Source organism: Colletotrichum truncatum (genome assembly GCF_014235925.2).
Source record: "Colletotrichum truncatum strain CMES1059 chromosome Unknown Contig_0005, whole genome shotgun sequence".
Taxonomy (NCBI): domain Eukaryota; kingdom Fungi; phylum Ascomycota; class Sordariomycetes; order Glomerellales; family Glomerellaceae; genus Colletotrichum; species Colletotrichum truncatum.
Genome location: NW_027222402.1, coordinates 1109594 through 1126076, shown reverse-complemented (window position 1 = coordinate 1126076; position 16483 = coordinate 1109594). Strand labels below are relative to the sequence as shown.

At 49.8% G+C, this 16483-nt stretch overlaps 3 protein-coding genes across 3 annotated transcripts; 2 read left to right on the top strand and 1 right to left on the bottom strand.

The window, feature by feature from the left end:
* Positions 1 to 132: 132 nt before the first annotated feature.
* On the top strand, positions 133 to 494 carry CTRU02_208331 (uncharacterized protein; the record flags this gene model as incomplete). The annotated part of the gene is made up of 3 exons (XM_036725728.1): positions 133 to 140; positions 198 to 329; positions 404 to 494. 3 exons carry the CDS (start codon positions 133 to 135, stop codon positions 492 to 494), a joined length of 231 nt encoding a protein of 76 aa, XP_036582441.1.
* A 547-nt stretch (positions 495 to 1041) lies between these two features.
* CTRU02_208330 (uncharacterized protein) lies at positions 1042 to 1746 on the bottom strand (the record flags this gene model as incomplete). The annotated part of the gene is made up of 1 exon (XM_036725727.1): positions 1042 to 1746. The coding sequence occupies one exon, from the start codon at positions 1744 to 1746 to the stop codon at positions 1042 to 1044; it is 705 nt and encodes a 234-aa protein (XP_036582442.1).
* A 12640-nt stretch (positions 1747 to 14386) lies between these two features.
* On the top strand, positions 14387 to 15972 carry CTRU02_208329 (Carboxylic acid transporter protein-like protein 1; the record flags this gene model as incomplete). The annotated part of the gene is made up of 2 exons (XM_036725729.1): positions 14387 to 14940; positions 14994 to 15972. 2 exons carry the CDS (start codon positions 14387 to 14389, stop codon positions 15970 to 15972), a joined length of 1533 nt encoding a protein of 510 aa, XP_036582443.1.
* Positions 15973 to 16483: the final 511 nt, after the last annotated feature.

The window sequence follows — 16483 nt, the reverse complement described above, 5'->3', positions numbered from 1 at the left end:
ACTTGATTTCCCTGACTCCCTCGCCTATAAATTAACCCCTCGATGCCCCCCAATCCCCCCGTCTTCTCTCTCCCACATCCACCTCGCCACTCGCTTTTGGTTATACTCATATTAACCAACATAAGTTACAACATGGCTATGTGAGTATTCCCCCTCATCCTTCGAGTATTGTCTTCTTTCTGACGTATCCACCACAGCCTCTTCAGCCTTTCACTCCGGGTCTCTCCACTCCCCTCAACACCCGCCTCGCCGCCAGGTGAAACCTCAATGCAAGCCCAGTGCGAGGGCCCCAGCCCCACTGGCCAGGAGGCGCCTCTCCTGACTAGAAAGTAAGCATTTTAATGCCCCGTGATAGTAGCCGCGCAACGTTCGATTCATAGATTGCTAACCTATGTTTATGTAGAGAAGATGATACAGGAGAGGCGGCGACCTCTGGCAGTGGTGGTATGGGCCTGAGCAATGGGGGCGCAGCGAGGTGGATCCGTTTGGCCTAGGCAGGCGGCAGCGAGGTTGAGGTCAAGGGGGGGTGGAGGCCCAAATCAATTTCGAGGTGGGAGCGGCCTTTTTTGGCGTGATGTTTTTTTCAGCGGTGGTTTTTTTGGCCGTTCTTTTATTCTTCTGTTGCCACTGAGCGGTTATATACTTATCTAGTTGATCTATCACATCAATAGATCACTTTACATCTCTCCTTGCCTCCCCCAAGTCTGGTGCCGTACTGGTGTCCCCTTGACAGCCTGATAGGCAACTTGGATTATGTCTCCGTCTGTGCCGGAGGACATAAATCATGCCCATTTCTTCGCAATATTAGTTGCAGCAAGTCTCTGAAAGTGCGTCTTTAAAACGCTACAGCTGCACCTCCCGCTCCTCCTGGAAACTCTTAGCCAACAAGATCGGCGACATATTTGGAAGCCGGCGACTTACCTGACGAACTACCACTGAATCCAAACTCTCTAGCTAACCTCATCTTCCTTCTCACTAAAATTTCGTGCCAGGAGTCAGCAACACATAATGACGCAATCACCAGTGCAAGAAAACGCTATTTCAAATAAAATTACCTCCGTCAAGTCCCTCGTGGACTTTTTCGGCATGTGCAATCCCGTATTCCCACACATGGCAGCACCACAAAGCAACGAGCATGTGGAGCTGGGCTGACGGGAGGGCTGCTGTCACAATCAAGCTGTGCCGCTTGTCTGTGTCATCGTGCATAACCGCCACGGCGTTTCCCTGGGCATCAGTCCATTCGTGGCCTTTGGTGGAAAACACTGCTGCGCCCCCTTTCACGAAGTTGGTGATGTTGTATTTGCTGGTTTTGCCATATACGTCGACAGGCACGGCGGTTGAGCGTGTGGTCCCTGGTATGATCGAGAGGCCCTTTTTGACCCCCAGGTCTTGCAGCCCTGGAATACGACGGGTAGCGCGTTGAATGTAGTACCGCGGCGAGTCGGACGGCAGGGCCAGTAAGCCGCCCGGTCCAGTACGCATGCACCGCAGGTCGTATATATGGCGGTCGCGCCCCGATCCGTCTTTCCTGGGCTCAACATGAAACAACTCTACTTCTGTGGTAATTTCTGAAAGTTCCGAAATCCCCAGGCTAAGGCGGTACAGCGGCGGCGACTCTGGTGTCAGGGCATGGATCGACTGGTTCTTGAGGACGAGCGTCGTAGGTTGGCAGACATCCTGGCCTGGCTGCGAAGCCTCCTTATAGGAGGGGGGGATTGTATCAGCGAGTTCATCTTTTTCCGACATGGTGTTTCTAGACGCCTCTGTAGTGAACTACTGCACGACTTTGTGTTAGTTCAAGATCAATACGTAGCAATTGATTTTGGTATAAGCTGTAAGTTGGTTGATCGCTCCTCAAATAGCAAGCTGTGGGGGACAGTGGAGTTTTAAATATGAGCGACGGACATCCCGACCCGTGGCGCCACATGGTGGGCGGCTTGGCGGTGTTGGTTGCCCGAGACAGGTGGACTTTGAGGTACGTTACCCAATAGCTTTTCTTGTCTACCGAAACCAAAGATCCTTTTGCGGCTGTATGCCATTACAAATGGATTGATACTAATGGAGTTCTTCCATGCAGGAACTGTGCACAAGAAGAAGGTCAGAACAAAGCCAATGACAATACCCCGCCGAGCCATGGAGCGGCTGCACTGCCCGGCTTGGCGGTTGCCTTTCGGTCATTCAGTCCCAAGGCCATCTCCAATAGGCACATGACCAAATCTGACATGGAAAAGCGCAATCCGAGTATGGACCTTGCTCTGCGACACAGCAAACAGTTAGCTGATTGGTGACATCATGCAGAAAACGCCAATGTCTGCAATGCGTAGGGGGCCTCAAGAAGGGTTGGCGTGCAAGCGGTGAGAGATGCAACATGCAACTGCTACCAGAACAGCCCCGGATGTGCCACAGAGTGCAACATTACGAGACGGGGCCGAAAAGCAGTTATGACATCCAACACTCAGACAATTTCACAGGCCGACAGCGAAATAAAGCCCAAGGTTCATACTTGATGTAAAGAGGCCATGCTAGAGTAGGTCCTCTGGATCCTGTTTGTAATGGTATGGAGAATCATATTTGGCCGCTTAGGGTGTGAAGTGATCTAAAACTTAGAATGCCTGATTCACAGAAGCGAAACATTTGATGTCGGGAGAGGCACAGCCTAGAGTGCGTGTGACTAGGATTCCTATTAACTGCCGGTCGTGAAGGCCTAGAGCTTTAGATATCCTGGTTTAAGTAAACGGAAATCTGAATTGCAAGGTTCATTCTGTGCGATGTCGCAAACGGTTGCAGGAGTTCACGCTTGAACCATCGAGTTCTGTATAATATAAGCATGACTACATCCAACTACTCAAAAATTGCAGGTCATTTGTGGTTGTTTTAAGGCTCGGTAGAAAGTTCGACGTTGTATGCATCTTACCTTCTTCACATAACATAGGCACGACAAATGAAGGTAGCTTGCATAAAGCCTTGGCATGGGTCCTGAGAGGATGCGACTGGTGAGGGACTATTGCATTCAGGGTATCAACTTGTAAATGTAACAGTTGTGGAGGTTCCTTATAGGAGAAAAAACCTATCTGAGAACAAATAATTCAATTGCCAAATATCTCATTGAATAACAAAACACTGCGCCAAATCAAGTGCCATATTTGGTGGGTTGAGGGCATTAGTGGCGTTACTTTTTAGTGAACTAAAGTAGCTTGAATTCTCTATGTGTAAGTATGTGTCTTGCTCAGAAAAGTAATCAAGAAACAAGCTACCAGTATAAGCACAGGTTCAAGGCAGTCATCCCACCCGACTACGTCATGTCAAGGGCTCCTGGGGCGATGGAATGAATCCATCGCGACATTTGGCTTATACGATTCAATTCGTAACATCTCAGATAAGCTCAGAGTCTCTAAAGAGTTGGTCAAGACGAAGTCAATACGGATAGCGTCTTCTGTCCGGTGCGACTCAAGTTGGGCGGAATGACAATGGACCACAGAGATCAGTCGGTATACCAATGAGTAATGGCTTTAGCGGAAGCCAGTATGGAGGTCTTCTTTTCGAGGAATCAACGCTGCCAAATATGTTCTCAGTTTCTTGTTCCTATAAGCAGAACACGGGTTGCAGTGGCACCCGGGCCGTCGTGTTGGTATCAACTCTGTTGTCTCTCTCAGGAATTCGATAAGGTATTTCTACTGAAGGTCGTAGTCAATGTGATACTTGTAACTGGCGATCTATGGTTTAGAATCGAGTTACCTGACTCACCCTGATTTTGGAACTGCAAGGTAGTTCAGCTGGCATGCTTGATGTGATTCCTTTAACGCTTCGATTGGTTAAAGAGCAGCAGCCTTGAAAACATCCAGCTCATTTACACCTGTGCCCTAACACAAATATCTGGAAGATTGTTATGTCTAGAACAAGAATATTCGTGCTTACTAGCTTAACCATTCCATTATAAGCTAATTCTGACCAGAGCAAGGCCGGGCCACGTTACCCACTGGCACAGCCTAATGACAGTTGACATTGACTTTCTTAAATAGTTCCTACACCCGGCATAGTCCCGTCGTCTGTTACCCCTCAGTGCCTTTCGCATCATATTCTCCTACCTTGCTGACAATCGTACATTTGCTACTAATTGGCCTGTTCCTTGGAGTCTTAAATTGCAGCAAAAATGTCAGATCCATCACCTACCAGTAGCCCGAGTCCCAGGCCAGAGACGAGACAGGCTAATAGGCCATCATTGAAGTCAACACCTCGTTGCTCGCACAACACAACATCGCCGGTTGTACAAAGACAGATACTAGACTATTGATACAACCTATAGGCCTCGATAATTCACCGGATCTGAGCCTCGGAAGGTTCTCATCCACAGATCACGACGCGCTGTACTGGGAAGCTCCACTGTTCACATTATACCGGCGACATTATCAACCTTTCTGCTGACGTATAACATTCGTGAGTATTTCAACAGTTGTGAGTTCTAGGGTGACCTTAAATAGGATGACTTGAAGCTCGGTTCCCGACAAATCTCCGCCAAATTGCAAGTGAGTGGTTCAGTCTGTTTGTTTCGAATTGCCTTGCGATCTTTTTTCAAGCTTCCTATTCAAGCCAGAAGATTTACTCATGTTTCAAAGGAGCTCCTTAGCACGGCCAGAACGAGTGCTATCGAATTAGACCTAATCTGTCGTCAACTTGTGCTTAAAGGTAGAGTGTCACTTAGCATTTTGGAATACGACAAAGCCTGTGCGCAAGACAGGTCAATCTCATACAAAATCGTAACTAACGCGCAGCGGTCTTCTGACTTGATATTTCTTCAGTTTCTTCTGGTCCGTGCAATTCTGGGGGTGGCGTTCGATCTTTTCGCAACCGGAGTTGGGCACAAAAAGGATCCTTGGTCGGTTTGCTTGTCTTGAGCGGCGTTTTGGCCCTGCTTGCTGGTCCGGTAACTGCTGTTCTTATGATACCGAGGGTAGTTGATCCGCATATAGGGGCAACATATTCTGGATCTATGGCGAGGATCTTTCTTCACCTGTTTGTAAACGAAAAGCTTTTGACAGTTTTGCACAGGGAGTGAGTCGCATTGCTCTACCGACCACTCACGCTTCCATACGTTACATTTTCGGTCTGCAGGGTTTCACTTATTGCATAGTTACTTTTCTCGACGGTCCAACTTTTTAGAAACCAACTGCATGACACAGTAACAAGATAGCACACAGTTTTTGGGATTACTCCCGTTCGCTGTTGCTAATACCTGTCGTCGTGGGCAGTCTCACGAAGAACATGTTCGTTGCTGGTGCCTGTGGCAAAGAAGGGGATTCATGGGCGTATACGACTTACGCTCCGACCGCAGTGCTCCAGAGTCCTGCAGTGAATTTCTACTGAGAGGCCCTGCTCAGCTTACAGGCCACCCATCCTGGTGTTGCCCCATACCCTCCTAACTGGATACTTACACAGACATGGAAGTAGTATCTGAAGACCGAAGTCCCATAAGTAAGTACGGCTCAAGTTGAGCAAAATTCTCTGAAACTCACTAACCAGGGAACACTGCGAAGCATAAGTTTCCTAAGGTTAGACACATGGTCACAGTATGCCAACACAAATATGTCAGTCATCGTTGTCTCTGTTATTGTCAGAAGCGCTGTTCAGACGTACTTTTGAACTACCGAGTCAACAGAAGACTTGACAGTTGTCCTGAAACAAAAGCTCCCAGACGGTGTTCCTAAAATTTCAGTCGAATCGTAAGCCGGATCTACGAGCTCTTTGGCGTTGCTCGTCATTTGCAAACAACACAAACTACACCAGCAACTCCCCCCGTATTGACCGTAACGCTGTGCACCATCAATTCCTGCTAGGCCAAAGATAATTCTGTCATCGAATTGAGGAGCGAAGAGCTAATAGATCAAGTATTGTCTTCCGACTTTTACGGAAGTACCGTCGATGCGAGCTGGATTCGATGGAAGTCCCATATACTTGGGGCGGTTTTCATCCAAAATTCCGCAGTTATATAGGCAAATTATGGTTCAGTCCAATTGGTACGAGTTGCTGTCTCCTAGAGTCTATGATACATCGTCATGCGGCGGCGTAGTGGCAAGTATAAGGCCCAAGACCAGGACCCCTTTCACGCCCTCCCTCCTCGAAAGACTGGTAGCGATGGCACATGCTCCGTCTCTTGATTCAACAACTCGGAAATTATTCATTATCAGTTTGTTTACCTCGAGGTGCTTTGTCTACATTCTTCGCCGATGGGATTTCTCATGCTGGCATGCAGCGACACCTCTGGACATGGCGTTTCTTTTCCAGCGTGGGACTATGACCACTGGAATTACGGCTCTGAAAGTCTATACCGCAATATGATACAAATAAATGACTCAGTCGAGACGTTTTAACAGCTCACGTTTACAAGGCAAAAATAGAACACTGATAGTTGCTAAGGCCATATTTGGGGGATTCACCAGAAAGATACAAGAATGGTTTAATTAGGTGTCTGCGGCAGTAATTTTCTTGCATGCTTTTGTAGCCACTGCTTACACAATGTAGTACTTGTGAGAAAAGCAAGTGGGAGAGGGCTGGGATTCGATCCCCGAGCTGTTCGCTCTATCTCAGCAGTCGACACTCGGCGATAGTGACGTGTTGAGAAATATCTGTCCTGGAGTACGCACTCTGGAGACTACGGGGGCTATAGCAGTAGTCAGAATTCAGTCGATTGATCGTTTGCCTGATGATGGGAAGGAAGACCTATGTCTGATATTCCGTCGTTAATGGGAAACAAAATGATCTGGTTCGATTCCAGTAGAGGATATGAAAATGAGGTTTGGGAAAGTTGTCGGCAACCTGATCAAAAACGCAAAGATAAGGGATAGATGAATCATAAGGTCGTGTTTAGAGGAGAAAAGTTTTCTCATCAAATGCGGCGAGGCGTCTAATTGAAGGAGTTTAATAATTGAAGTACAGAAAGAGAAGTGTTTTGCAGGATTCAACCCTCGATGGTCATTCTTAAGTTCTCTTTTAGTACGGACTGCAGCATTCGCAGCTATTCGGGCTTTGGAATCCGTTCGATAACCTCTCTGTCCTATTCCTGAGGGGTTAATCGGCATTCCGAATTGAAAATTGCTTGAAGCCTCCAGCTTTCACATTCAGATGACCATCTTCCAGAACATCTTGCCGTAGCACTTTGAAGCTAGTAAGAAACGACGAGAAGGATGGAATTGTAATACGGTAGTGAAGAAGAGATCTATGGCTTTCCGCGTGATGCATTATGCGCTACCATTACTCAGCTAATATGGTGACGAAACGAAGAGCGTGCGGAACAGAGAGGTTGTAGATGAATGAATTTCTTAAAATAGGGTCATGAAGCGAAGGGTGCGGGTTTGTATCGCCACTTCACTTATGGAAGCATATATTTTACGACAGCTAGGAATCTGGCATATCCGATCAAAATCTCATCTTGCTTAAGAGTTGTAGATAAGTCGATTACTTCAGTCAAGTTGTCTAGAAACTAATTATTCCTGACACGGCCACTAAACCGGCATCTCTTTGCAGACACAAGATGCGATGGCATCGGTTTGCCGCTGGAGTTATGAATACCTTCCCCACTACATATGAGGCTTAAGCCACTTTATTTGGATGATTTTCTGTAGTTTCGGAACAAAATGAGTCTTCTTAACTTTTCAATTGTACAGACTTGGGAGAACTGAAGATTCAAGATAGAATGCGCCGTAACTCTAGGGCAGTCTGGATGTAGCGAGGTAATGGGCTTTCTAGAAAGAAAGTGTTACAAACAGAGATATCTTGCCAAGGTCAAACTTTTGTCCAAGATAACGATAAAATGTCAAACATTCCGGCCAACAAAAACCCTGAATATGTGTCCCTGATCAATTAAAACTGTGTGACCATACAAACTTGATAGGCTAGGAGCCCGTATTGAACTAGAACGCCCTGGACTAAGTAATCTTCGTAATGGTCCAACATAACTTTCTCCTCGCCACCGCAGTTCCTTGTTGCGCATTTTAAATCAAAGTATTTCATTAGCACTAACGATCTAGCACCCGTAGACTTTGATTTGTACGGTAAACTACTCATCGTCAGAACCATCGAGTACAAGCTTCAACATCGTTCAAGGTCGGACAGAGACCAAAGCAGCCTCCGTGTTTGAGTTTCCATCCTAATTTGTTTTCTGAATTTAGATGCGTTTGGTAGCCCGTGTATACTCACATACAAAGCCATCCCACGTAACCCAGTTCTCAGAAGTGATATCCGGCCCCCCTGCCAGCCTGCGTGACTCAATGTTACTTGTGCATCATGTTAGCGCGTAAATGAGAATGCGACATCTCAGGTCCCTCTGAAATAAGACGGTAGCACGAGCTACGGTAGGCAGCGCGATCGACAAAGCAATGGGAAAAGCCGTGTAGCTGGCCGGGTATCCCTGGACACCGACAACCCGAAAGACAAGTTAGACTAGGCTTTCTGTCCAACCTTTTTCAGGTAACCAATGGGATGACATCAATGCGTCCGGGGAAGAGGGACAGCAATCTAGACCAAATGCTACTGAGAGCATCATGTTGGGTGAACCTTCGCTGTTCAATAAAGGCTAAGATGTTTGTATCGAGAACGCCAAATGATTACTATTCAAACAGGGTGGAGGTTGAGATACTGATTCGACGACATCAGGAAGATACCTCGCCATCATCTTGTGCCACCTAATCAAAATCGAGTTTCTGGCCAACCGGAGTACCAAGGGATGAGGTTCTGCGCCAAGTTCGCACTAGAAAACTGTTCGTTCCGGCTCCTCAGGGAATTCCACTCAACTGTCATGAAGCTGTAACTCTTAAAACCGGTTGATTAGCAAACCGCACAGCCCCAAGTGCCTTATCAGTATCGTAAGATGCCAAGACAAGTATTACAGAGCCAAGCGTAAAAAGAAGTTACTCGTTGACGCGATGCGTTTCGCCCCATGAATATTGGCTGGGCATGCTCCAGCTCTGTGGGTTGTCAGTTCGCCGTCAGTATTGATGCCTTGCAGAGACGTCTCTGCTGACAATTGTCCAACGAAACCACGAGGATTGAAGAGGAGGCAATCTCCGTAGATCTCCGCATCCCCAAAACCTGGAGCAAGTTCCCCAGTAACCCGCATTAAGAAGACCATAGATCGGCATGTCCCCGACGTTAACGACCCGCATTGGGAACAACTACAAATTGTACGAGGGCTGGCTGGGCAAAAGCGTAGCGAAGGAATCGCAGCCTTGCTAAGATCGGGGCACGAATATGTCCCGGAACGATGAAGATGTCCGGGAACAAGACCGGCCGTCCGGCGTGTTTACCGTACGCTGTTGGCGCGACAAGGTGGGTGTGGTTCGGCGACGACTTTTCTCATAGCCTGACGAATACTCTCCACGGGCGCGTCGACGATGCGTAAGCCAAGTCACGACTTCCCGTCTTCGTGGGAGGATGATACATGACGCCTAGCTGGCGTACAGGAGTTCTAGCGCAATGGTAATCCTCGTGGGGGTTTACTTGTTGCAGTTGATGCCAAGCAGGAGGCAGCCGCCACGTTGTGAAATCAGAAGAAGGCAGACCATGGAAGGGAAAATATGGGTTCGGTGTCTTGGCGTTTCTTGTATTTGAGCTTCAATGGCCTGAATTCAATGAGTGGCTAGATGAACTGTGGGTCAGTAGAACATAAGCGACTAACAAGAACAAACTTGAAGCGCAAGTGATGCGACCGACTCCCGACGTTCATGTTTCTCTGTTTGATCCTGTCATCTAAACTTAGCAATTGCGTTCTGGATTTGCGACGGACCCTGAAAACCATCAGAAACATTGGAAGAGTTTGAGCTGTTTGGTCGTGAACTATTCGCAGGGTCGCACGCAGCACGGGCGTGCTGTCACAGGCCAACCGTTCTCTGACGTGGACCATGGCTCAAAACGGAGTGGCAGAGACCCCATCAAGGAGGGAGGGTTGCAGCGATACGTATACCAGCCAGCGTAGGACACTGAGAGCTAGCCAAATTCAAATTTCAAATACACGAGCATGTGGTCTTCTAGAAGCGACGCAAAGACTAGTAGTAATTTTAGCGGCAACTGGCATGGTCTTGAGACGGCAGCCGGGGCAGCGGGAGGCTCGAGGGCCGAAGGAGTGCCGGGCGTACACTAATGTCATATCCTAGTGGCTAGGATTAGTTATATGGCCCGATTGGCTAGTGGCTGTTGTGCATCGTCGAAGGCAGTTCGTAGTACTAATAATGACAGTTTCAAACCAAGAGCACGTGGGTGATATTGCAAGGTGGGTTGAGGTTCACCGCCGCTCTGGTGAGAATCTTTGCCATAGTATCCTCGATTTGGGCTGCATAGAATTGTGTCATGGCGATTGACAACTTGCATCCCGCGATCACGGCTAGATTCGGACAGTGAGCGGCGTTGGGGTTAGGAACATTGACATTTCAGGGTTGTGCTCGCGGCAGCATGCCGGGCACGATTGAGGGAACAAGCGAGGAGGCCTTGAAGAGGATCTCGAAACAACCGGGAGATGCGCCTGCAGATGTTTTGGCCGGTTGCGGTAAGGGTTGATTATGTATGGTGTTGAGTGGTGGGTGGTGGTGAGAGCGGAGCAATGTGGCAGCCGCAGTGAGGTACATGATGATATGGTTAGCGGTAATGGTAGGAGCGCGAAAAGGATCCGGTTTGGTGATGTTGATGGGCCCGTTTTTCTCCGCAGATTGCAAAGCAAATTCGGGGTTTGGGGTTAAAGAGAAGACCACGTTGGAGAGGCGGGGAGAAGGGAGGAGAATATGGGGGCGAATCTGGAGGAGTCTGGAGGAGGATGCGGGTGGCCTAGGTCGAGGTGGTAACGATAGACATCGGATTGCAGGGACGAGCCAGGGTGGAAGAGACGGCGAGATGAGGTGAAGGTTGGGTGGCTCCGCGTGCCTCGGAGAGGGCAAATGCCGGCCCAAGTAGCATCTGCATCCCAAATTTTATCCGACGTTTTTGTTGTGCATATTGGTCTATCTTGTTTGGATAGCCAACTCTGAAGGGACTTTTTGCAGGGCACTACTGACGCCAGCTATGGATGCTGGATTCCTAGAGGCTTGGCAACGGTTGAAATGTCGGCCATTGTCCGTCCCAGGCCATGGTCAAGTTGACGATTAGTTGGACGTAGACCGTAGCTTCCGTCGCCACGTCAAATCAAACATGACTCGAATTGAGTGGATGAACTGCTCTGGATGGACAAAAAGAATATGGAGACGAAGAGCATGGGGGTGGATTTCTCCTTGGTAAGCGTGGATGCTGGAACAAAGGGAACGAGTAGCGGCGTTTGAATGACAGTCGGATTGTTGGTGGTGGTGGTGGAGGTGGAGGGTCGTAAAAGCACGGGGAAGGAAAGAGTCGGAAGATGGCCGAGACTCGAAGACTGAAAAGTGGATCATGACCGGCGTCGGTGCTGCGACCAACTAAGAAGTGGAGGTACCCAGTTGGCTGGACTTTTCCGGGTTTTGGCAAGCATTATGGATGTGGACTTACAGTACGTGTAAAAGACTAAAAAGGGTATATGCACTTGCACAAGCAGCTTGCAGCAGGCAGGGACGGTGGTTGCCCAAACGGCGGAGAGTATCAGCAAGTGACAGTGGGGGTGGGACTGTGACCCGACGACGGAAAGTCCAAACGGGGAGAGCTTGCTGTGGTACTATCTGTATTAGAATACGTATCTTCACGGTGTTAGCGGGGCAAGAACAGGTCCAGTGCACGGCCGTATCAGACGGGGTCAGTTCGAGGCCCCAACAGGCCTTAAACAAAAATGCAAGCTAATGCTAGTAGAAGGAACCTGGACAGTTAGGATTGGGGGGAGAAAGAAGGAGGAGCAACTGGAGCCCGTTGCATCGACCATCCAGGCTTGCAACACCACGAGCGCATCAGTGCGCGAATTTGCAGCCCGGACGAGCACCATCATTGGCCAAGACATGCTGACTGACACAAAATGGTCCCTACCCTCCCCTTATCAAAGTGCCACCAGTACAAGCAGTCTAACTGTTAGCATCAGGCCACAACGCTCGTTAAGCTTAATTCCCCAGCATTTCCGTCGTGGTGCAGCCCCCTTCCTTTTCCTTTCTTTTACGGTGGGAACATGGGACACTAGCGCAGTCCATTTACCCCCCAGTTGCACCCTGTCGTCAAATTTGTCAAAGCAGTTCGTTTGATCTCGCGAACCGTTCGATTGGGAACAAGACGACATTTGACAAGACGACGTTCATTTTCGCTGCTGGGAGGCCAACGTCGTCAATTTCGTCAATAGTGCGGCGACTTTCCCCTCGCAGCGCCGAGCAACTTGGCGTAACGGGATGGCTTGCCGAGAAGGATACAAGCACTTTCTTGGCAGAATCATCGCCCGTTGTGTCTTGGCCTACGTTTGTGAACGGCGCCATCCCTGCACCTACCTTGTCTTGGTGTGACTAGTGATTAGCAGGTGCGAGTGAGTGAGTAACCACTCCGGAGGGGAGGAGGCTACGGAGGCGCACCCTCCCTCGTCAACGTTTTTTTTTTCCAGGCCGGGACGGGATGGATGGTGGGAAGGAAGGAAGGACCGGGCAGCAGGCAGGGGTTGTTAGACGATGGGGGCCGGCAGTCGCTCTTGCTGTTTTTTTTTCTCTTCCTTCCGCTTTCTCTGTCCTTACTAGGCTACTTCCTTCCTATCAGAACTCGGAAAAGGAAGCACGCGTGACCATGACAAGACTCATGCCTCCCTGTCCACTATGGTTGACCCTTTGCGTTTACTTCAAATCGGTATACAGATTGACGAAGCGGAAAGTACGTACCAGCCCATGGCCGCTACCCTTCCCTTTTCCAACTTGGAATAACTCTTTGTGATGCAACGTCGCTCTCAACTTTCCCCGTCGGTCTTGCCCCCCCTCCAACCAAAACACAAACAGCCAGGACTTACTTTTTCCTCTTTCCCTGTAACGGTTTTGGGCGCAAAGTTTTTTTTTTTTTTTTTTTTTTTTTTAAATTCTTGTTTTCTTGTTTCGAGTCTGAATTTTGGTCTCTCTTCTCACGTGTTTTGAAATTAATCTTTTGCATACAATGATACCCCGCTTTTGGTTCTGTCATTGTTACCGTTTCTATTCTCAGCCTTCTACCCTCGCTCTTCTGTCTCCTCCCCATCCGTTTCTTACACGGCTCTGACCACCAAAGCACCACAACCTGATGCGGTCCAACCTCATCGACATTGCGACATCGTCTCCTGTCTCACGACTTCTGTTCTGATTTTGCTTACCCAGTTCTGAGCACCCTGACCGAAACCACCAGCGCAATGAAGCACGTGTGACATGCTGTGCGCCTCAACCGTCATCATGTCCCCCTTGCCAATGCGGTATGGGGTCCGTTATTCAAAGAGTTTTCAACAATAATTCCAGAAGAGGGTGTTTGGCCGGCGAATCCAAGTGGAGATCATCAGCTGTGTTGGATCCCGCCCCAGCTGACATTGCTTCTCACTTTCTCACCTTGTCGCAACGGGGGCACATTGCTGCCATCTTGTCATTACATACGCATGCATATCCACGGCCTACTCAAACAAGCCCCCCCTGCCCAACATTGTACATTATAGCTCACGGCCCTAGAGATGATCCATCATGTGCCGGAACGAAGCCCGTTTCCCGTACGCGCGGAATCCCGTGTGGGTGTTTCCTTCCTTGCACTATCGTATGCAATGTCCCCTCCCCAGCATGGCTGCCGCCGTCTCGTAATCATCATGATCCCTAGCTCCAACCCAACTATCCCCTACCTCCTCTTTGCCCCCCTTACCCACCCCTACCATGCACCTCTTCTGCCTCGTGCTTCGACGCCAGCGCTAGCACCACCAGATGTGCTTCTCCATTCTCTCCTCGCATACTCAAGGGCTCCTGGTCTTTCTCCTCACTCCCTTTTTCCCCCCAACCCCGCATCGCCAGCTCCGACCTCTCCACGCATCCACGAAGAACACCATCCCCCTCATTGGCTAGCCTGTCTGCACTAATCTACACGCCGGACTGCAGCGTTCCATCATGGGAGATGATCGCTTCTCCAAACCGTGACAGAGTCGGTGCCATCCCGGCCACCCTGACTCTCAACATTGAGCCTTCTTTGTGTGTTTCTCACCTTTCCTCTCGAAACTCGATCCACCATAACCCCATGTCTGGTGAACTCTTGGCACCGACACATTGGACCGTCTGGTGATTCGCCCAAGTTCCCGGCCATCCATGGCCCTTCAAAGTATATAGAACGCCTCTCTGCCTTCTCATCTCAACCTTTTGAACTCTTTCAGTTGTGCCTCATCCTCCTCACCCTCTCTCCCAGTCTTCTGCCCGGTATTTCTCTTGAGCATATCAGACACCGTCCTAGAGGAGCTTCTACACACCCGAGCAACACTTAGACATCCATAATGTCTACCGGTGAGCCTGCCGACCCCGTCGCCAAGGGCGTCCTGGCTACGGCCAAGCAGTCCTTGAGGGACCTCTTCATCTGGAAGCAGCGCACTGTCGTTGTCACTCCCGACGGCGAGACGCACACAGAATGGCAGGACCCTGATCCCATCAAGAACCCCTTCAGCTTGATGGCGCAGCTCAGTGCTCGCGACTGGCTCTTCTTCCTCTGCGGTTTCTGCGCCTGGACCGCCGATGCCTTTGACTTCCACGCCCTCTCCATTCAGACCACCAAGCTGGCCAAGTACTACGACCGATCAAAGACCGACATTACCACTGCCATCACTCTCACCCTTCTGCTCCGCTCTGTCGGCGCCGCCTTCTTCGGTCTGGCTGGTGACAAGTATGGTCGCAAGTGGCCCATGGTCCTCAACATGATTATTCTCGGTGTTTTGCAAATCGCCACCATTTACAGCAGCACCTTCCAGCAGTTCCTGGCTGTCCGAAGCTTGTTCGGTCTGTTCATGGGAGGTGTCTACGGAAACGCCATTGCCATGGCTCTTGAGCACTGCCCGTATGTCAACCCGAGTCCTTCCATTACTTGAACACAAGCTAATATACCCACAGCTCCAACGCCCGTGGTCTGATGTCTGGTATCCTCCAGCAGGGTTACTCCTTCGGCTACGTCCTCGCTGCCTGCGCTAACCTGGGTGTCGGTGGTGCCGTTGAGACATGGAAGACGGTCTTCTGGATTGCCGCTGGTATCTCTATTGCCATTGGTCTCATCCGCATTTGCTTCCCTGAGTCGCAGCAGTTCCTTGAGGCCAAGGCCCATGGCAAGAAGGATGCCTCAGCTGGCGCTTTCTGGAGGGAGACCAAGAAGATGCTTGCCCAGGAGTGGAAGATGTGCGTCTACTGCATCATTCTCATGACCTGGTTCAACTACTACTCCCACACCTCGCAAGACTCCTACACTACCTTCATGATCGCCCAGAAGGAGATGGCCAACGCTGGTGCCTCCCGCGCTTCCATTCTCATGAAGGCCGGTGCCTGTGTTGGTGGAACCATCATCGGCTACCTTTCCCAGTTCTTTGGCCGTCGCCGCGCCATCATCGTCTCAGCTCTCATCTCTGCTTGCCTCATTCCTGCCTGGATCCTTCCCATTGGCGAGCGCAGCCTTAGCGCTAGCGGCTTCTTCATGCAGTTCTTCGTCCAGGGTGCCTGGGGTGTCATTCCCATTCACCTCAACGAGCTGTCGCCCCCTGCCTTCCGCTCGTCCTTCCCTGGTATCACTTACCAGCTGGGTAACATGATCTCGTCTCCTTCTGCTCAGATTGTCAACGCCATCGCCGAGAAGACCTTTGTCACCGCTCCCTCGGGCCACAAGGTCGAGGCTTACGGCCCTGTCATGGGTATCGCCACGGCCATCATCGCCCTCGGCATTGTCGTCACTACAATGTTCGGTCCCGAGCGTCGCGGCCGCAGCTTTGAGCATGCTGTCGCCGGTGTTGAAGGCGAAGTCGCGGAGAAGAAGGTTATTGACGAACACGACGAGGAGAAGGGCAGCATCGATGCCTCCAACGTTGAGAATGCTCGCAAGGAGTAAAGACTTTTTGTTTGAAATGTGCTGCTAGAAATCAGCAATTCCGACTACATGTCAACATGATTACAACACCATCTGGCTTTTTTAGGATTTTTGGAATATGGCAAGAGAAGGCGCAGAAAAGCCTTGATGAGATGCCACACAATACCCCCATAGCGCGCTAGCTAAAAGCGCGAATGATCATCTGAACGAAATACAAATATGATTTAATTACCATACATCTCTAATCTGCCTATACTGTGATGTTTGTTTTTGAACGCCATGGCGGGCGCTACTCTGGACAAGCTTTGGCGCCTAGCACCTCGCCCAGCACTTGGCGTGAAGCTTGGTGAGCAAAGTGCGAGCCCTACTGATGTCTTGACTTTCGGGATCTTAGTCACCGATCTCTTGGTGTCTTGGTGTCTTGGTTGTTGAAGTATATGAACGCCCACTTTGCCCAGACCAACAACCGGCGCCATGGGCTCCACCATGACAGGGAAAACAAGGCATCCCAGTAACCGGCGGTCGGCTACTT